Below are 22,167 nucleotides of genomic sequence, written 5' to 3'. Positions count from 1 at the left end.
CGCAACTTTCTTCGATTTCGAACGACTTTTCGTGTGACTTTTTCTTTACTTATGGGGTGAGTTGCTTGTATAAGTAGAGAGGACGGCTTAGTGGTCTTCTGACGGCGCGAAGCAGTGTATGGCTGAGGTTCCAAGTTCCATCACCAAAGGCTTCCCAATGATTTCGGGTTCAAGTGTAGCTTTTCCCCCACAAGTATACTAACAAGTGCATACACTCGTACTTGAATCTATGGTCTGGCTTGCGTGGAGGCATCACACTTGGCAACTAGGTTTTTAAGGACCAATGCAAAAGAAGTAGCAAACACCAGAGGTCGCATAGCTTTGAATGCTTTTTTAGCTTCACCAGAGGTATGCGTCTTGTAACTTTCAACTCCTGAATTTTCCTTTCCTCGTTACAAACCTCACACTTACTGCTTGCTTCGTACTGGGTGATCCAGGAAGCAGTTGATACACTTGGGAGGAAGTGTACAAGAATAGCCAGATTCGTCAGCTAAGCTTCCACAATTTCCACGCATAACCGTCCCGTTACGTGCCATAGTAGTAAGACCAAATTTTTGCCTTTTGAAGTATCGCATTGGGTTGGAAAGAAAAGTTGGAAACCTAAGACGGTTATAGCCCGCAGTAATATGTCCAGGCAATTTCAGAGTGTTGAACGCTAGAGTAAATGTTGCAGTTTTTTCTAATGTGCTTTAACTTTCCTCATATAGTTCTGCACTTCCAAGGCACCCACATTTTTCCATTCTACACGCAACTCCTCAGGACCCATCTCCTCTATATCAGAGCAGGTAATCACGCCTTTACAAAAGTAAAGAGGTTTGTACAATTCAGCCACAACAGGGTACTTACCTAAGGCCTTGCGTCCCAGAAGTTTGGATACTTTGTTTGATGTGGCAGTTTAAACTAGAGGTGTTCTGTTACGAAGTCGTTTAACAGTTCTTAAACAACCAGCAATACCATTCAGTGCCTTGTGAATATAGAAGGGAAGACTTTCTCAAAGGTTCCCTTTGCTCTCTCGATTACAATGAAAGTGTTATGGCGGGCTAGTGCTCTATTACTGCAGTTCTGAAACTACTTCTCAGTCAGACTGACCAACCAAGCTCTTTGTCGGTTGGGAGTAGGTATTACCAGACAGTACACCTGTCCCGTCAGGACTAGATGTTAATTTGTCGATTCATAGGGAATCCAATGAGCCGCTATAAAAACAAATGACAATCCAGACAGACCCCTGCTTGACTGAGCAAGCCTTATACAATTGGACGGGGAGGGGCGGCAGGTTCCCCAGAGGTTGTCCACAAGAGATTTTTACCTCAGCAGGCACTCACCTCATCACCATGTAGCACACCTAGAGGTTTAGAATTATTTTACAGATGTGTGTACCTTCCTCGCAGTCCAGGTGGTGAAATGAAATTATCGTATGGCATTGTTGGCCGGCAGGCCCCATTCGGGGAAGTTCGGCCGTCGTATTGCAAGTCCTTTTTAGTTGACGCCACTTCGGCGACTTGAGAGTCAATGATGATGAAAATGATGATAAAGGACACACAACACCCAGTCCCCTGCCGGGAATCGAACCCAGGCCCCCTGCGTGGTAGGCAGTAACGCTACCGCTACGCTACAGAGGCTACCAGGTGGTGAAGCCAAGGTCCGCCTTCTCGGAAACAAAGTTCTACCACCGCGCCTAACAATGGGCTATAAAGTATGCCCAGAGTTTACAGTAGGAGAGGTCTGGTGGCGCTGACCAATCCCCAGCTTGGGAAACAGAGCAGCTGTGTCCATACCCAATCTTTGCTGGCAGAGCCACCTGGAAAAATACAGCCGTCCCTTCCTTAAGTTTTGGGTCTCTATTCGTCAGGCCCCTCTGCTGAGTCCTTTGTTGCTTTGGTGACCCTGTCAGTAGCTATGCTATAGGCTCCACAGCCCTCAGCATCACTTAGGCACATAAAACCTCCTGCCCAGCACCAAAGGTGCCCACACTAAGCTAAGGTGGTGTCCTCTGGCGGATCGGAGATTGTGGTCATTCCTGCAGCCGACACAGGCACATGGTAGTGGGCATGTTGAATGTCCGTGTAGAGGCTGATCTCCACAAATTAAGTCCTGTGTACACTGAAAGACATAAGCTTGAAGCACTGGCATTCACAGCACCTTACGGAGGAGGAGAAGTGCAGTTTTACATTCCAGCGGTAAACCACGATTTTCACTTCCTTTCGAAGCAAATCGCCTCAAATATAGGGTGGAGGCCTGGTGTCAGCTTTGTTGTTTGACAGGTGTCGACTCAGACAACAAACAATATGGATCCCTCACCTCCTTCACGACCTGATAATAAGCTTTTCAGTGTGGTTTTCGGGATGTAAATTTTCTTGGAGCACCAGTACTGTATTACATCATGTTTGGTTCTTTTTTATGGCATAATGCCATACGCGCTGGAAAATTAAAACTGGCACTTGAAATGCAGTGAACAGTTGAAACTAGTCAGTACTGCGGAATTAAACATTTCTTTTCAAATACTGTTCCGCAAGGCGATTAATGCTTGACTGTCAGAAAGGTGGAAATAAAATAAAATCACGTAATTATTCATCCGCCTACAGCGTGAAGCGCTGGTGAAAAATTAATCACTGTTCATGTTTAGTTTCTTATGGGGTGTTATGGTAACAGAATGATACTAGAGTGTAATTAGTATTGATTTTCTTTTCATCAGTTTTGTAGCTAGTTGTTACAATGATATATTTAAGTCTTTCACGGAATATGACCAGAATCATTGATTGTTTAAATTGTTTAAAAGCGCGTAACGACCAGGACCAGACAGGACTGGACATCTTAATTAAGATGGGATCACTTCATCATTTATTAAAGGAAGATAGTTCGCCAAATACGTTTTCAATATTCCCCTCAAAAACAGTGGCTTACTAGAGAGAAATGACGCTTCATCTGTTTGGGTACGTACCAGTGAGTGACGGCAATACATGTCCGCTTGTTACATGGTTTTATTTACCTGCGATGGCGTGGCCAAGAAGGAAAATTTGCCAGGGTCTTAATGATTAGCACTGAACTGCCGGAGCCTCGCGGCCACCGGCCACTTTGGTGGTCGCTTCATGACGTCAAATGTCCGCCATGATACCACCAAGTCCGAATGAAGCAGCCCCCCTCTCTCTGCAACGTTCTGATCCATCCTGCTCCATTGGCCAGAGACTAGCAGCAGCCGGACTAGGGCCATGAGTAGGCTGTCCTTAACACCAAAACACTGAAGGCTACATTTAGAGTGGTGGTGTGAGCGGGTAGTATGGATTGTTGATGAATGGCGTCGTATTGTGTTCAGTAGTGAATCGTGGTTCTAAACAACCCGGTCTTCCAATGTTTTGGAGAGGCACAGCAGTTTTACACCTAGCGTCATGGTGTCGAGAGCTATCGGGCATGACTTCATATAACAGTTGGTAGTGGTTAGGATAACTCTGACGGCACAACAGTATGTCATGAGCATAGGAATTGTATCTGCTAGGACCTTGCCTAGTCGGCGGTGCGGGTCTCCCGCGTCGTCCCCTACGCTCTGTTAAGCAGTATGGGACTTCATCATCATATCATTTATATAAATAAGGAACAGGAGTGGCCCCAACACTGATCCCGGGGGCACCCCCCCCCCCCCCCCTCACTTGACCGTACCCCACTCGGACCTCACATCACAGCCATTCTCAACATTGTGAATAATGAGCTTTTGCTGGCTGTTGCTAAAGTAAAAGGTGAACCAATTATGAGCTACTCTCCGTATTCCCTAATGGTCCAACTTCTGGAGCAATATTTTATGATCAACACAATCAAACGCCTTAGTTAAATCAAAAAAATATGTCTAGCGTTCGTAACCTTTTGTTTAACCCATCCAGTACCTCACAGAGAAAAGAGAACATAGCATTTTCAATTGTTAAACGACTTCTAAAGCCGAACTGTACATTTGATAGCAAATCGTGTGACGTAAAATAATCGCCGGCCGGAATGGCCGAGCGGTTCTAGGCGCTACAGTCTAGAAACGCGCGACCTCTACGATCGCAGGTTTGAATCCTGCCTCGGGCATGGATGTGTGTGATGTCCTTAGGTTAGTTAGGTTTAAGTAGTTCTAAATTCTAGGGGACTGATGACCTCAGAAGTTAAGTCAATAGTGCTCAAAGCCATTTGAACCGTTTCAACCATGAAATAATCAATTATCCTTACCTACACAGCCTTTTCAATAACTTTAGCAAACACTGATGGCATAGAAATAGGTCTAAAATAATCTACATCAACCCTTTCCCCATTTTTATAAAGTGGCTTTACTACGGAGTATTTTAAGCGTTCAGGAAACTGACAATTCTTAAAGTAAAAATTGCAAATGTGGCTAAATACAGGGCTAACATATTCTGCTAGGCACTCCATCATAACCATGAGAGTCCTTAGTCTTCAATGATTTAATTATTGACTCACTCTCCCCCCTGTCAGTATCACAGAGGAGTATTTCAGACATCAATCTCGGAAAGGCCTTTGCCAAGAAAGTTATACGATTCACTGCAGAAACTAAATTTTTATTTAATTCACCAGCAATGCTCAGAAAATGACTGTTAAATATATATCTGATTTATCAGTAGCAGAAATATTTTTATTACAAACTGATTTTATATCGTCGACCTTGTGCTACTGACCAGACATTTCCTTCACAACTGACCATATGGTTTTAATTTTATCCTGTGCATTAGCTTTTCTATTTGCATACCGCATACTCTTTGCCTTCCTAATAACATTTTTAAGCACCTGACAAGACTGTTTGTAATGGGCCACTGTAGCTTGATTGTGACTACTTCTAACATTTTGGTATAATTCCCGCTTTGTTCTACATTATATCCTTATCCCACTAGTCAGCCACCAGGGCTGCCTATTACTGCTAATACCCCGTTTAGAACGTTTTAATGGAAAGAAACTCTCAAACAGCATGAGAAATGTATTAAGGAAAGCATTATATTTATCATCTATGTTATCGGCACTATAAACATCCTTGACAAGGTTTAAAAACTGTCTATTGCTGTTGGATTAACTTTCCTACATAGTTTGTAATTATATGTGACATTTGTTTGAGTACAAAAGCCTTTTAGTGTTAAAATTGTCTTAGTGTTAAAATGGTCTGAAAGGCCATTCACCCTTTTACTAACAGAAAGCCCACCTAGTAACGAAGAATGAATGAAAATATTGTCTATGGCTGTGTTACTGTTCCCCTGCATCCTAACTGGAAAAAACACACTCTGCATAAGATCATATGAATTTAGGAGATCTACCAACATCCTTTTTCTTGCTCCATCATATACAAAATTTATATTGAAGTCACCACATATAACTAAGTTTGGGTACATCCTACAAAGTGAATCAAGAATCCTCTCTAGCTTGAGCAGAAATAATCTGAAGTCAGAGTTAGGGGACCTATAAACAACAACAATTAGAAGTAGCCTTGCTTTGAGTATTTGATGGAAAACAAGTCCAGAAGAAGAAGAAGATATAAAGATATTTCACGTGTAACAGTGTTATTTTCAGCCATAGGAACAGCGTCGTTGTACTTTTCCTGTAGAACCCGTACGCCTTTTATGGGCAATGGTAATTACAGGTAACATACTGTATTTTAAAGCAATGTAGTAAAATTGTTCACGTGGCCATAGGCCTATACATCTAATTTAAGTAACTTAATACTTTTTCTTCACAATATTTCTGTGTGTGCCCAACAAAAGGTTAACTTCCGTTAAGTTTCTTTTAGTTTGTTAATCGTTAATTAGGTACCTATTATTTACAACAAAAATGACGCCGCGCCGGCAGCGGAAATCATATTCTAATAAGTTCGGATCATGTAGGTGTGTGGCTACGCCGCGGTGCGCGTGACTGATGTTAACATTAGTGAGAGCAAGAATAATTAGGTCTTTGTTATTTTTTGTTGTTTATATACCGAAATCGCGTTAAGTGCTACTTATTGTCAGTGGGTTAACTGTGGATATTAAAAATCATGGAATCGGATTTTTTGAGGGCAAATACATTTTGTTTCTTAAATGAGCCTCGCTGTCGGATGAAACGTTTAATATGTTGATCTTCATGAAGAGACACATCCACCTTATGTCAGATATCTGATTCTCCTGTTTTTTCTCTCCAGAGACCTAATACTGATAACTAATTACAAAACTAATTGGCTTAACTGTTTTTTAATTCATCTTCGATGTTCTATCTTAACTTCCCCAAACAATACATTTTTATTGAAGCAAAGAGTAAAACGTTTTATTCACTTGCTCAGTTCACTACTCCCACAACTTGAACTTCCGACTTATCTCCTATAAAGTAAAGCCTTAACGTTTAACGAAGTTAACTGTTTTAGTAACGCTTTAACGATTAGCAACGTTAACTTATTGATTAACATTGCCCAGCTATGGTCTTACGACAGTAGCTTCTTCGGCTAAATGGTCGACAATGATCCCACAGTCTGATTTCACCCAAGCAGACATTAATGGAATGACCTTCTTCACGTATCGATGTCAGCACTTCGACCAATCTGTACGCAGCGAGGATTCTCAGTCTGAGTAGCTAAAATTTTTAAGTGCTGTTAGAGCGGATAGACATTTACTAAGTAGGAACTGTGGAGATGATGTCATCCGCGGGCAGAAACGTAGTGCTTCCAGCATAGCAACAAGTTCCGCGGCCAATCGTTCTTCCCGTGAGCCACTCACGACTGGGTCGGGAAAATGGCGAACTGACAGTGGTACACAAATTACCGTCCGCGACTCATGTAAGGTGGCTTGCGGAGTAGAAATAAAATGGGTATTATGTCTTATGCGATTCACTCAGTACGATAGTTAACCATAAGGTTTTAATTATCACCTCGAAAAAGAAGTTCCACAATTATTTTTTGTTTGTTTGGAGGCAGAAGCCAGCAGGCCTTGTACACTTTGAAATCTCCGCGCCATAGTACCGTAGTGTACCGCTAGAGAATTCCAATGTTTGCCGTGCGCGATTAGCCGAGCGGTCTAGGGCGCTGCAGTCACGGACTGTGCGGCTGGTCCCGGCGGAGGTTCGAGTCCTCCCTCGGGTATGGGTGTGTGTGTTCGTCCTTAGCATAATTTAGGTTAAGTAGTGTGTAAGCTTAGGGACTACTGATGACCGAAGGAGTTAAGTCCCATAAGATTTCACACACATTTGAACAATTCCAATGTTTACCAGGACTTCAGACATGTACCTACAAGCAAACAAAAAATTAAGTACGTAACTTTATACAATGACGGAAAAAGCAACACCAAAAAATAATGTAGAATAATGAGAATACATCTGTCTACGTAAGATATTTAAGTGGTTACCATTGCAACATCACACGTGAGATAAGTCATTGTAAATGTGAAACGCTGGTAAATTAGTAACCTGTTTAACCGCCAGAATATTGAATGCAAAAATGCAATCGTCCATGTATTGTGTTGTACAGGTGCCGGATGCCAGTTTGTGTGAGGGAGTTCCAAGCCTGTTGCACTCGGTCGGTCAATACTGGGACGGTTAATGCTGTTAGTGGATGACGCTGGAGCTGTCCGATGATGTCCCATACGTGCTCGATTGGAGGCAAATCGGTTGATCGAACAGGCCAAAGCAACATGTCGACAACCTGTATAGCATGTTGTGTTACTACAGCAGTATGTGGGCAAGCGTTATCTTGTTGGAAAACATCCCCTGAGATGCTGTTCATGAATGGTAGCACATCAAGTCGAATAACCATTCTGGCGTACAAATTTGCAGACAGGATGTGTGGGATAACCACGAAAGTGCTCCTGCTGTCATACGAAGTCCAGGTGTAGGTCTAGCGTGTCCAGCACGCAGACAATATGGGATGGATGGATGGAGAGAGTTGTATGGGCGCACGACAGCAAGGTCTTCAGCGCCCGCTCAGTAACAGATTGAGACGGGTGTCAAGAAAAGACTCAGAACAGTAAGATAAAAGAGAACGTAAAACACAGGTAACAAGCTTGGAAAAATGTGTGCCTACCCACACCGAAGCGTGGGACGAAGCATGCCGTCAGCAGTAAGACATGGACAACACAGGAAGAAAGTGGTAGAGGGAGCTAAAACAATATAGCAGATGGAAGTGGCTGGCTGACCGCAAGGAAAAAAGGGAGGAGCCAGCCACTTTGCAATACACTAAAGCCTCCAGCCTAAAAGTTTAGGCCAGAGTCCAGACACATCACAAAACTTTAAAACCCTAGACACACACGTCTCATCATTAGCTAAAACACAGGGCAGATCCCCATCAACTTGTGCTTCTGCCCTCGCATCACTGTATAAAATGCAGTCTGTTAAAATGTAGCGGACAGAGATGTGCACACCACAAAACGGGGGATCCTCCTTCCGTAATGGAAAGCTATGTGTGAGACGACAGTGCCCAATCCGAAGACACGTGAGGGTCACTTCTTCCCGCCTGAGCGATCGGCAGGAGGAACGCCACGGCCGAGTTGTTGACTTCACCAACCGCAGTTTATTGGCCGTCACCGCCAGCCATTCTTCCTCCCGCAACTCCATGCACTTCTTGTGGAGTGTAGAAATGACAGACTGCAAGGGAATAGGACACTGGACTACATCCTGCTCTCTGCAGGCCTCCTTGGCAGCCCGATCGGCCTGTTCATTGCCCCATATTCCTACCTGACCAGGCACCCAGCAGAAGGACACCTCTTTACCTCCTTACCTCCTTACCAAGTGTAGTTGGTCATATATCAGCTGGACCATCTCCTCAGTTGGGAGTAAGTCCTCAAGTGGCCTCCTCCCAACTAACACACACCCATCACAAAACACAACAGACCTCCACCCTGTCCTCTGATGATCTCTCGCTTGACACCACTGAAGCCGCAAATGGCGGTCGTTTCGGGTCAGTGGAATGCATGCTATAGGGCGTCTGGCTCGGAGCTGTCCTTGAAGTAACCAAGTTGTACAGTTCTTTGTGTCACTGTGGTGTCAACTGCTACTCGAATTGCTGCTGCAGATGCAGGACGATTCGCCAAAGCCATACGCCGAACACGATGTTCTTCCCTCTCGTTAGTACCACGTGGTCGTCCAGATTCTGGTCTCTTCGTTGATCCATTATTGATCGTGGGACGATGACTGGCATGAACTTCATGATGCAATAATTTACCAACAGCCGTATGATTGTAGAAGTTTATTTTATTTTATGAACTTCTATGTGCTACCAGTTTCGGCATTACATTGATGCCATCTTCAGGCCCCACTCGTCATAGTCGTAAAATCGCTATACACGGAAGGAGCCATATAACTCGATCCGTGAATCAATCGCCTGGCTGGCCACCAAGAGCTGTTGCAGGACGATTGATTCACGGATCCAGTTATATGGCTCCTTCCGTGTATAGCGATTTTACGACTATGACGAGTGGGGCCTGAAGATGGCATCAATGTAATGCCGAGACTGGTAGCACATAGAAGTTCATAAAATAAAATAAACTTCTACAAATCGTACGGCTGTTAGTAAATTATTGCATCAAGAAGAGCCTGGTCTTGTTGCGCCGTAGCCAGCAATCGTGTACAGTGGCTACATTTCTGCCAAGTCTTTCTGAAATGTCACAGAAGGGACATCCAGCATCTCGTAGCCCTATTACACACCTTCGTTCTAGTGAGGTGTTGACAATGGCGTCTTTGTCGCCCTAAAAACATTCTTGACAAACATCAACTCACCGCGTCCAATCTAAACGGTAACTAACGCTCATGACCACTAGAGCGTGTAAACTATTTAAAGCAAACCTGACTTGCATCCCCATAGAAGCGCTACTAGCACCATTCTTATGCGACTGGCGCGAAACTGGAATAGACACCATCTTTCGGATGAAGAAACAGGCTCACTAACTTTCGTTTATGTCGCACAACTTCTTGGTATTGCGACCTTTTTTACGTCAGTGTATTTTTGGGGTAATAATTTCAACTTTGTAACTATCCTCACACACAACCTCGTGGCTCTAATGCGTTCTTTTCCTTCAGATGTACCAGGTGATCAAAAAGTCAGTATAAATTTGAAAACTGAATAAATCACGGAATAATGTAGATAGAGAGGTACAAATTGACACACATGCTTAGAATGACATGGGGTTTTATTAGAAAAAGTTCAAAAAAGTTCAAAAAATGTCCGACAGATGGCGCTTCATCTGATCAGAATAGCAATAATTAGCATAACAAAGTAAGACAAAGCAAAGATGATGTTCTTTACAGGAAATGCTCAATATGTCCACCATCATTCCTCAACAATAGCTGTAGTCGAGGAATTATGTTGTGAACAGCACTGTAATGCATGTCCGGAGTTATGGTGAGGCATTGGCGTCGGATGTTGTCGTTCAGTATCCCTAGAGATGTCGGTCGATCACGATACACTTGCGACTTCAGGTAACACCAAAGCCAATAATCGCACGGACTGAGGTCTGGGGACCTGGGAGGCCAAGCATGACGAAAGTGGCGGCTGAGCACACGATCATCACCAAACGACGCGCGCAAGAGATCTTTCACGCGTCTAGCAACATGGGGTGGAGCGCCATCCTGCATAAACATCGTACGTTCCAGCGGGTGTTTATCAGCTAGGCTGAGGATGATGCGATTCTGTAACAATCGGCGTACCTCTCACCCGTCACGGTAGCGGTCACTGACGTTTTGCTGTCCAGCGCCATCTGTCGGACATTTTGTGAACTTTGTTTGTTTTTGGTTCTAACAAAACCCTATGTCATTCCAAGCATGTGAGTCAATTTTTACCTCTCTATCTACATTATTCCGTGGTTTATTAAGTTTTCAAATTTATACTGACTTTTTGATCATCCGGTATTTAATACTGAGGGGTTTCAATTCGAACCGCATTCCCCCAGGATACGAGTCCGGTGTGGTGTCGGTCAGATTACAGCGAGTGTCGATTATAGATCCCGGAGGGGACGCGTGCAGGTGGTCGCGGCTCGGCGCGGCCACGTGAGCGACAGATAACACGGCCCCTCCAGGACGCCTCGGCCGCGACGCGCCAGCCGCAGTAGCCAGTTGCGCACAGACAGCGAATCAGTCGCCAACATGTCCAGCCCGCGAGCGCCCATCGTCTTCGGCTCTGTCGCCGCACGCCTGTGGCACAGCTTCAGCCCCGCATCCGCGGCCGGCAAGGTAAGGACGGCACGAGGGGAGCCGCTCACAAACGCTGCGCCCCCACTGAACCCACGGGAATCCGACCACAGAGCTAATGCCGGCTGTGAGTCAGGGTGTTCTACAGCCCCCTTACTGTTATAACGCTCAGCGCTTCGGCACAGCTGCTACAGATTACGATCACGCAAAATCCTACTCGTGCTCTTCACACGTCACTCCCCACAATCAAGGAAAGAGTTAACCAAGTCAACCAGGTTGTTTCTACACTTGTATCACGACGAAATGATGCGCCAGCATTGCTTATTTCATTCAAACCACGACCAGTTTCGGATCCATGCTTTTATTCAGTCGACTAGAATCTCGTGTCTCATGTTATACACCACTTTGCACAAGGTGTGACGTCAGTGGCGTGTATTTGTGTTGAGAAATAATTCAGTTTTCGACTCTGCAGCCCTCGTCCTGCAGCACGATTCAACACGAAAGCACACCCAAGGCCATCTCTTTACTTGAAAGCGGGAACAAACTTGAGATTTCACAGACTGTTGCCGCGTGATTGATCGATCATATGTGTGTGTGATTATAGTCGAGATGGCGATTACGTTTCATACTCCATATTTTGACAACTTACCTAGTCTTCTTCTGACGTTCAGAGCAAAAGTCTTACGCGTGTCCGGATCAACTGCAGAAGACGTCTAGATTATTTGTCCAAATATTGTTGACAAAAACAGAATCGTCCAAACACGAAAACAGACCATCAAATGGTTCAAATGACTCTGAGCACTATGGGACTTAACATCTGAGGTCATCAGTCGCCTACGACTTACAACTACTTAAACCTAACTAACCTAAGGACATCACACACATCCATGCCCGAGGCAGGATTCGAACCTGCGAGCGTAGCGGTTGCGCGGTTCCAGACTGAAGCGCCTAGAACCGCTCGGCCACTCCGACCGGCGATAAAGTTAGTGATGTAGTAAGAATTAATGGAAGGATATTAAGGGTACTGATCAACAGCGCTGATCCATTTGGCAAGAGACTTACTGGTTGCGTCTAAGGTGCTGCAGTCATGGACTGTGCTGCTGGTCCCGGCAGAGGTGCGAGTACGCCCTCGGGGATGGGTGTGTGTGTTTGTCCTTAGGATAATTTAGATTAAGTAGTGTGTAAGCTTAGGGACTGATGACATATGTTGGACGCAATGAATAGCGAGAGAGCAGAATTATGAACTGTTTCCAACCGTCTTACAGAAGCTTGTTCAAACATAATAATTTTGCGATACTTTCTTGTCTAGCGTGCGTTTTCGGGAAGAATCGTGCAACGGAAGTTGATCTACAGAATCGGAAACTACAGTCCATCCTTTTATCATCTTTCAGCAGGTTATAACCAACAGCTGTAGGAAAAAAGACGAGCGGTCATCGTCACACAAACGGTCCTGTAGCGTGTAACATGGGAACGTAGCCATCTGATAACGGGCATAGGTGGCCGCAACCGATAACACCTTGAATAAAAAATGGTTATTGTCAAATAATAACTGATGGGATTTTAATTACGTTATCACATGGGATTAAAACGGTAACCGAAATTCGACAAATTTGTAAAGTTTCAAAAGGCTTTTGATATAATACTACACCAAACTAAAGGAAGCACTTTCATACGAGGTAAAAAGCCACATTTTCGACAGGGTCGAAGACATCTTGATAATTAGAAACCAGCGCGTTTTTCTGGATGGAGAGTGCTCCAGGGGCATGGGTTTAATTTCGGATGCGCTTCATGCAAGTGTGAATGTGCTTTTACAGTTCATGTTACGCATTGTGTAGTAATAATGTGGAACCCTTCGCTAATATTCTATTGTTTATTAAAAGAACCAAACAAGCACAGAAAACAGGAGGGGAGATATGTTAAGGTATGAGTAGTGATGGTGGCTTTTTTATCTGTCGATAAATTAAGTATATTATCAGCTTCGTAAAAATTTGAAAAGGAGAGTATAGCGGTATGAAAAATATTTAGGTTTCTCGTAAAGAAGGAAGGGGGGGGGGTGCTACATACGGTGTCTCAGACTGCCGGTAAGTCAGTTCCATTCCGTCAACCATTGTTTATGGGGTAAAGAGGCTTGAACTGCATAATGTTTGTAGACTTGTGTCTTTATATTAAACATAATCCCTTCAATATTGAATAAGATACTGGACTCTTATTCTGAAAGGCCAAATCTTGGTCCAGTCACCCACATTTATATTCCTCTAAATTACTTCAGACGAATGCTGGGACAGTTCCTTAAACTAGACCATGGTCTATTACCTCCGTTACCCAACACTAACTTGTGTTCCGCATTACTGGCATTCGCGTCGACGGTGCATTAAACTCTGGTCTTCCTGAATGATTAATGAGTGACAACTGGAACAGTCTAGTCGCACAAATATCTGGGAGCAATGAGCCTATGAAGTGGAAAGATAACATACGATTAGCTACAGATAAAGCAAACGACAGGCTCCGATTATTGGTAGTTACCCGACCACGATGTTACTGCATTTGGTCTCGCGTGGCCGTAGCCGCAAACATGCGGTGACGTTACAGTAAACAAACAGAGTGGTGACTAAGGAAAACGTATCACTCTGTGAAAGATTTCTAGACAGTTGTGTGTATGCTGTAAAGTGTTTCAGCGTGTCATCGTGAAATATCAGGACAAAAATTCGCGATAAACCGACCGAAGAGGCCTCTCTCCCAGGTGCAATAATATTGTGGTCGACTATTAACGGAGAACAGCGGCGTGGCCACGAAATGGATTGCTTACAGAACATGGCGATTTGTTCTAGCAGGTTGGACTAACAATGAACAATGAACGTTTACAAATAAAGTCGACGCTAAAAATCACAGGCTATTTCATTTAAGTATGTAACAGAAGTGCTACGAAACGTAAACTGGTAGACATTTAGCGAAAGACATCTAACATCCTTCGGAAGACTACTTGCAGAATTATAATACTAAGTTTTCAGACGTGAACTCCATAAACAGTTTTCCAACACCTACATGTCGCTGCCATTGAGACTGTAAATATAAAATTACGCTAGTAGGGGTATGGAAGGGGAAAATACAGCAAGTAGTTAATTATCCTCCGCAACGTGCATGGATGTGATTTTAGGAATCTAGCTTTAGACAAATAAACAGCTTGGCATGTAATATTAACTGTCACACCATCTTTCATACAGATGGCGAAAATACCTAAAACAAAAATAATATCAGTAGTCTGGTTCCTTCACCCCCAAAAACGAAGTCAAATCAGTCACGTCGTTGCCATACACTATGTGATCAAAAGTATCCGGACACCTGGCTCAAAATAACTTACAAGTTCGTGGCGCTCTCCATCAGTAATGATGGAATTCATTATGGCGTTGGCCCATCCTTAGCCTTGATGATAGCTGCCATTCTCGCAGGCATACGTTCAATCAGGTGCTGGAAGGATTCTTGGGGAATGGCAGCCCATTCTTCATGGAGTGCTGCACTGAGGAGAGCTATCGATGTCGATCGGTGAGGCCTGGCACGAAGTCGGCGTTCCGAAACATCCCAAAGGTTTTCTATAGGGTTCAGATCAGGACTATGTGCAGGCCAGTCCATTACAGGGATGTTATTGTCGTGTAACCACTCCGCCACAGGCCATGCATTATGAACATGTGCTCGATCCTGTTGAAAGATGCAATCGCCATCCCCGAATTGCTCTTGGACAGTGGGAATCAGAAAGTTCTTAAAATGTCAATGTAGGCCGGTGCTGTGATAGTGCCATGCAAACCACCGCCTCCGAATTTTTCCGGTGGCACTACACACGCTGGCAGACGACGTTCACCGGGCATTCGCCATACCGACACCCTGCCATCGGATCGCCACATTGTGTACCGTGATTCGTCACTCCACACAACTTTTTTCCGCTGTTCAATCGTCCAATGTTTACGCTGATTACACCAAGCAAGGTGTCATTTGGCATTTGCTGGCGTGATGTGTGGCTTACGAGCAGCTGCTCGACCATGAACTTCAAGTTTTCTCACCTCCCGCCTAACTGTCATAGTATCTCCGGTGGATCCTGATGCAGTTTGGAATTCTTGTGTGATGGTCTGGACAGATGTCTGCCCATTACACATTACGAGCCTCCCCAACTGTCGGCGATCTCTGTCGGTCAACAGACGAGGTCGGCCTGTTCGCTTTTGTTCTATACGTGTCCCTTCACATTTCCACTTCACTATCACATCGGAAACAGTGGACCTAGGGATGTTTACGAGTGTGGAAATCTCGCGTACAAACGTATGACACAAGTGACACCCAGTCACCTAACCACATTCGAAGTCAGTTGAGTTCCGCGAAGCGTCCCATTCTGCTCTCTCATGATGTCTAATGACTACTGAGGTCGCTGATATGAAGTACCTGGCAGTATATGGCAGCAAAATGCACTTAATATGAAAAACGTATGTTTTTGGCGGTGTCCGGATACTTTTGATCACATAGTGTATGTTCTTGGAAACACGAAGTGAGATGATGCAGGTACAGCAACGCGAAAGGAAATGGACAACATTATTTTCTACGATAAGCTCTTTACAATTGTGTTTCCCCTACCAAATTTATGCCCCACAGAACAAAATGAATCTAAGCACTATGGGACTTAACATCTGAGGTCAACTGTCCCATAGTATTAGAACTACTTAAACCTAACTAACCTAAGGACAGCACACACATCCATGTCCGAGGCAGGATTCGAACCTGCGACCGTAGCAGCAGCGCGGTTCCGGACTGAAGCGCCTAGAACCGCTCGGCCACATCGGCCGGCCCCACAGAACACTTGTAATTTATAATGCTGGACTATAGTTCTTGGAATTTGTAACAACCGCATTTAATAGGGTACAATGAAAGCATTTAGCCGGCCGGTGTAGCCGGGCGGTTCTACGCGTTTCAGTCTGGGACCGCACGACCGCTACGGTCGCAGGTTCGAATCCTGCTTTAGGCATGGATGTGTGTGATGTCCTTAACTTAGTTAGGTATAAGTAGTTCTAAGTTCTAGGGGACTGATGACCTCAGATGTTAAGTCCTATAGTGCTCAGAGCGATTTGAATCATTTGAAAGCATTTAGGTGATGGGCACACCATGTCTGTTCGTTGTTAGTCATTTGGAACACAAACGACAGTGAGCTTCGTTTTATTAAGTGAAGTTAAACATGAAATATATTCGCAACTCAGTCGTATAATGGAATGAAGTGACAACAGTGAAAAGTGGTGCCGGATCGGCACTCAAACTCGGATTTCCCGCTTTAGGCGAGCGGTCGCTTCGGCTATCCTCGCACGACTCACGGCCAGACCCAAATTTCCATATGTCGTCGTTCAAAAGTTGCAGACTGCGCCTGTGATTCTCGTATAGGACGACATTTTAACTGAAAGCTGCCGTCTGGTGTCGGGGGATAAATACGATATTGCAGTGCCTTCGTTGTTACGAGGTACGATGCAATGTTCAAATGGTTCGAATGGCTCTAAGCACTATGGAACTTAACATCGGAGGTCATCAGCCCCCTAGACTTAGAACTACTTAAACCTAACCAACCTAAGGACGTCACACACATCCATGCTCTAGGCAGGATTCGAACCTGCGACCTTAGCAGCAGCGCGGTTCCGGACTGAAGCGCCTAGAACCGCTCGACCACAGCGGCCGGCACGATGCAATGCTTCTTCGGACATGCGTGGATATTTCATAGGTCGGACTAGCAAACGCGGAGCAAAAAGCTTGTACAAGTGGTCGTACTCCGTTGCGCTTGTCGTCGGTTGAATGGTGCGCTACCCAGAAGTTTTACCGGAAATTTGTGTTGCCGAAATAAAAAAAAAAAAAAATCCTTGCACACTTGTTCATTGCCACCTAGGAAGATCTGACTGAAATGCATTAAACCACTGTCTAAACGTATCACGTTTGTTATGATACACTATCTTTTACAACATCTTTTTTTTGTTAAACATTTGCATTGCCTTTTTTAGAAGGCATCTTGTTGGTAAATCTTAAGATGAATTAGTGATTATAGTTCACTTACAAAACCAGTACCGGGTATTACATTGTTGAAATGTAAGCCCAGCTTGCCATGAAGGGCAACAAAACGGGGCGTAGAATATCGTCGACTGTATTGTAAGGTTATCGCGGATGACCACCAAAGCGGTCTTGCTATGAAATAAAATGGCACCTCAGACCATAACTCCTACCTGTCGGGCCCTATGAAGAGCGACACTCAGACTGGTATTCCATCGCTGTCCGGCGCCTCTCCAGACATGTCTTCGGCCTGAATCTCACTGAATGAGTCCCACTTCGAAGTGAGCCCCGATGACCGGTGAAGACGTGTCTTGAGACGTCCCGGACAGCGCTGGGATGCCAATCTGACTGTGCCCGCCGTACAGCCCGACAACCAGGGGTGATGATCGCCATTTCTTTTCATTGCAGGACCCCGTTGGTGGTCATCCGCGGCACCCCTACGTCGACATGTTCTGTGCCCCGCCTTTTTGTCCTTCCCGGTAGGCTATCCTAGGCTTATATTTCAGCAACACAATGCCCGCCCGCACACGGCGAGAGTTTCTACTGCTTGTCTTCGTGCTTGCCAACCCGCCAGGATAGCCGAGAGCGTTAACGCGCTGCTTCCTGGACTCGGTGGTTAGACACTGGACTCGCATTCGGGTGGACGACGGTTCAATCCCGCGTCCGGCCATCTAGATTTAGGTTTTCGGTGATTTCCCTAAATCGCTCCAGGCAAATGCCGGGATGGTTCCTTTGAAAGGGCACGGCCGACTTCCTTCCCCATCCTTCCCTAATTCGATGAGACCGATGACCTCGCTGTCTGGTCTCCTTCCCCAAACAACCCAACCCAACATCCTGGACTCGGGTAGGCGCGCCGGCCCGGATCGAATCCGCCCGGCGGATTAACGACGACGGCCTGTGTGCTGGCCAGCCTGGATGTGGTTTTTAGGCGGTTTTCCACATCCTACTAGGTGAATATCGGGCTGGTCCCCACATCCCACCTCAGTTACAGGACTCGCAGACATTTGAAACACATTCACACTATTTCACGATTTACAGTAGACACAGACAGTTGGGGTACACTAATTCCGTCCCGGGGGTATGGGGTGGCGGCAGTAAGGGCATCTGGCCACCCCTTAAAAATTCACCATGCCAGATCCGTACTTAACCCTGCCGACCCTGCGCACAATGCGGGATAATGGCAGTAGCAAAAGAAAAAAGAACGAAAGAAAGAAAGTCTTTGTGCTTGCCAAACCCTCCCTTGGCCGCCAAGGTCGCCCCATCTCTGCGCAACTGAAAACGTTTGAAGCTTTATGGGCAGAGCCCTCAAACCAGCTCAGGATTTTTGACGATCTAACACGTCAATTGGGCAGAATTTGGCAAGTTATCCGCCTAGAGGACATCAAACAACTCTGTCAATCAATGCCAAACTGTATGATAGCTTTCATAAGAGCCACTGGTGGACCAACGTATTATTGACTTTCTCAATTTGTGAATCTCTTTCTCTTGAATAAATCATCCAATTTCTGAAATTGTAACGCCGGCCGCGGTGGCCGAGCGGTTCTAGGCGCTTCAGTCCGGAACCGCGCGACCGCTACGGTCGCAGGTTCGAATCCTGCCTCGGGCATGTATGTGTATGATGTCCTTAGGTTAGTTAGGTTTAAGTAGTTCTAAGTTCTAGGGGACTCAGATGTTAAGTCCCATAGTGCTCAGAGCCATTTGAACCATTTTTTAAATTGTACTCATTTGTTTGTCTGTACCTGTACGTAACTCTATCGATTTCTGCCCCATTAGGATAATTCCCTAGTGGTGCGTCTTTTTTTTATCTTAAGAGTGTATTATAACTGCAAAAAAAAATATTGGTTAATCTCTTTGCCTTCGAAGTATTTTAGTATGCAAATACTTTCACTGAAACGATTACCTACACTGCGGCATTGGAGTTTATTAACAGGTCATATGTGAAAAAACCGTGGATTTTTCTTCAATGCATTTGAACCAATGGGGTGCACATAATACGGTGGCGAATATTTGTATCGCTTAAAATGTGGACATCTTAGTTTGGGAATCGTTCTTCGATAAAAATCAGCAAGATTCTTTCCTGATCAAGCATTGAAATTCATAAAAATACATTTGTGTAAAAGGTAAGCACAAAAATGTGGATGTATTTCAGTTATAACAATGCAGAACATCCAAATCCTTGCCTTTTTCATTTATAAATACGGTGTTTTACTACCATTAAAAGGAAGGTCAACGTTTGCCGTAATATTGATGGTTTATTGATAGCAAAATCGATTTTCAATCACATAGTGATCATCTTCAGTGCTGTGGTGCACAAATTAAACTCATAGACACTGGTATCAAGTTATCAGTAACCAAACTGAGAAGCGATCACAGTTTTGGTTACTCAGTTTTGGTTACTGATAACTTGATACCAGTGTCTATGAGTTTAATTTGTGCACCACAGCACTGAAGAGGATGATCACTATGTGATTGAAAATCGATTTTGCTACCAATAAACCATAAATATTACGGCCAACGCTGACCTTCCTTTTAATTTAACATATATAGTCGTTGTGCACACAGCACTCCATGGAATCGCCAATCAACAGTTTTTCTACCAGTCGGCAACGGGAGGATCAGTTAGTGACAAACACAGAGCGAAGTACACGTTGGGGGAGAGTGGGGGGATTTCGTAGAACGCCTGGATGTTAGATTGTTTGTGAATATTTGAGTTATTTTAATTATTTGAAACAATAATCTGTTTCCCATTGTCCATTCGGTTGGAGCTTCCTGTTGCGTGAATAGTGATGAAATATTGAACGGCTAAAAACGCAGCGTCACTGCTTCGGACGAACTGGGAGGCGCAATGTGCTAACAGCAGGCGTGTTGCTCTGGCGTCAGAGTGCACGCACTGTAGTTGCCGTTGCAGCTGGCGGTGGCCAGCTGACGAGGGACTTCATTTGCACCGTGGGTGCTGTATGAACGCCAGCCGCGGTGCTTAGTCATCGCTACAAGTACTTCCTTATGGCGTAGTTCGCGACGCAGTCTGCGCCTTTGCGTCCTTTTACAACACACTCTGTCGCCGAGTGGCTAGGGCCTCCCGTCGGGTAGACCGTTCTCCTGGTGCAAGTCTTTCGAGTTAACGCCACTTCGGCGACTTGGGTGTCGACGGGGATGAAATGATGATGATAAGGACAACACAACACCCAGTCCCTGAGGGGAGAAAATCTCCGACCCCGCCGGGAATCGAAATCGGGCCGTTAAGTATGACATTCCGTCGCGCTGACCACTTTTTTGTTTTTCTTGTTTTTTGTTTTTTATTCTTTTTTATTTTTTTAATTTTTCTTCGTTTCCGCTTATTTTAATTTTTTTAACTTCAAAAAAAACCCTAAGTGCCACCGCCACTTTTCATCCTGTAACAAAAAAATCTGGTCCACTTCAGGCGTTGGCTCCTGACTAAACCTACCCCAGAGAGCTGCCTACTTACCAGGGGAAGTATGGGAAATCAAGGTTAGGGCTATCCTTACAAACAAAACAAAATCTTCCTTTTTCTGAATTTTATTTTTATTTTTATTGCTTTTATGTACTTATTTTTTGTTTAGTTTTGTTGTGTAATTGATCAGAGGCCTTCTGCGCCCCGCTGGTAATATGTTGAGTCACGTCTTCTGGAAATTGACGGGTTCCGTTCAATTGTTCAGAAATGTTCATTGGTTCAAACAAGAAACCTTCGTCTCTCTTGGCTTAGCACATTCCAGCTGCGAGGCGGGTCGTGGAAAGCACTCCCAAGGAAGTTCGAGAAAAATTGTCTGTATTTTGGGTGACGGACAACGACATAATGACGGTCATTGAGGTATGTCCAAAAATCGAGTACAGAGTCTACAGTTTGTCCAAACAGGTAGTGAATGGCATGTCCGCGAATCCAATTCACAGCATTGGTCTTTGTCCGAGGAAAATAGTCACGTTCCGGAAATAATAATGAAAGAGGAGTAATCCGATCCGGAATGTCCCGCGTTAGAAAAGCCACAATACTACGAATCAAGTGCCAAACCTCCGCCGCCGGTCCGTAAACAAACCGATGTTCATCATTGTCTGGCACTCCACACGTGGAACATAGAGGTGATTGGGCGAGGTGGATACGATGAAGGCGAAATTGGTTGATTTGCTTACCATTGACAGTTAGATACCAGACAGATTGAACATTCGTGTCAAGGTAACAGGCGAACACCGCGCGCCATACATTACGCCAGTCAACCTGGGGGAACTTTTGTTCAATCGGGTTAGGTGGACGACCTAATTGGAGGACATTGTATACTGTCTTTGTCTTGAAAAAAATGGTTCAAATGGCTCTGAGCACTATGGGACTCAACTGCTGAGGTCATTAGTCCCCTAGAACTTAGAACTAGTTAAACCAAACTAACCTAAGGACATCACAAACATCCATGCCCGAGGCAGGATTCGAACCTGCGACCGTAGCGGTCTTGCGGTTCCAGACTGCAGCGCCTTTAACCGCACGGCCACTTCCTTTGTCTTGAGTAAAAGCTGTCTTGGTAAGGTGTCCACTCAGCTACCAGGGGCGGACAACATTCTGTCAAGTCGATTGTTCTACGTAGAGAGAAACGTAGATCAAAAGCCTTGGAGGCGGAACTGTTTTGCGTTTGCTGTGCGGTAGTCTGAGTTACAGAGTCGGATATATGCTACTTAATAGAATAGTCTTAAAAGAAATTTTAAAACTAGGGCAGCCACAGCCAAAATAGTTACACATATCTGACTGACCAATTCATTCAGTCCAACCTGTATTTACGTACAGGTGTCGAAACTATTAAAATATAAAACTAAATGAAAAGTCCAATAGTCCGCTGAAGCTGTATTTATTTAAGTCGACTAGAGGATCACACAATCGGTTTCGCAGCTTTTAAGTTGCATCTACTGATGTATATCTGTACAGAAAATTTTATAAATTAATACTTTGATAATGGGAAAATGAAGTTATCTGAGGTATTTTGAAGTACTGAGTGAATAGAC

General features: G+C 44.6%; 1 protein-coding gene and 1 non-coding gene across 3 annotated transcripts in view; one reads left to right on the top strand and one right to left on the bottom strand.

The window, feature by feature from the left end:
• Positions 1 to 1,547: 1,547 nt before the first annotated feature.
• Trnag-acc (transfer RNA glycine (anticodon ACC)) lies at positions 1,548 to 1,619 on the bottom strand. The gene has a single exon. It is a non-coding gene; the product is annotated as a tRNA-Gly (tRNA).
• Positions 1,620 to 10,998: 9,379 nt separating this feature from the next.
• Positions 10,999 to 22,167, top strand: part of LOC126201026 (uncharacterized) — a 207,957-nt gene continuing 196,788 nt past the window's right edge. Inside the window, exon 1 of one of the 2 annotated variants that reach the window (XM_049936755.1) lies at positions 10,999 to 11,148. In XM_049936755.1, coding sequence (XP_049792712.1) covers positions 11,062 to 11,148 — 87 coding nt within the window. In that variant the 5' untranslated portion in view covers positions 10,999 to 11,061. The remainder of the gene's footprint in view (positions 11,149 to 22,167) is intronic. The other variant, XM_049936756.1, reaches the window with a different exon arrangement.

Source organism: Schistocerca nitens, chromosome 1 (assembly GCF_023898315.1).
Source record: "Schistocerca nitens isolate TAMUIC-IGC-003100 chromosome 1, iqSchNite1.1, whole genome shotgun sequence".
Lineage (NCBI taxonomy): Eukaryota > Metazoa > Arthropoda > Insecta > Orthoptera > Acrididae > Schistocerca > Schistocerca nitens.
This window is presented reverse-complemented; position numbering and strand designations above follow the sequence as displayed.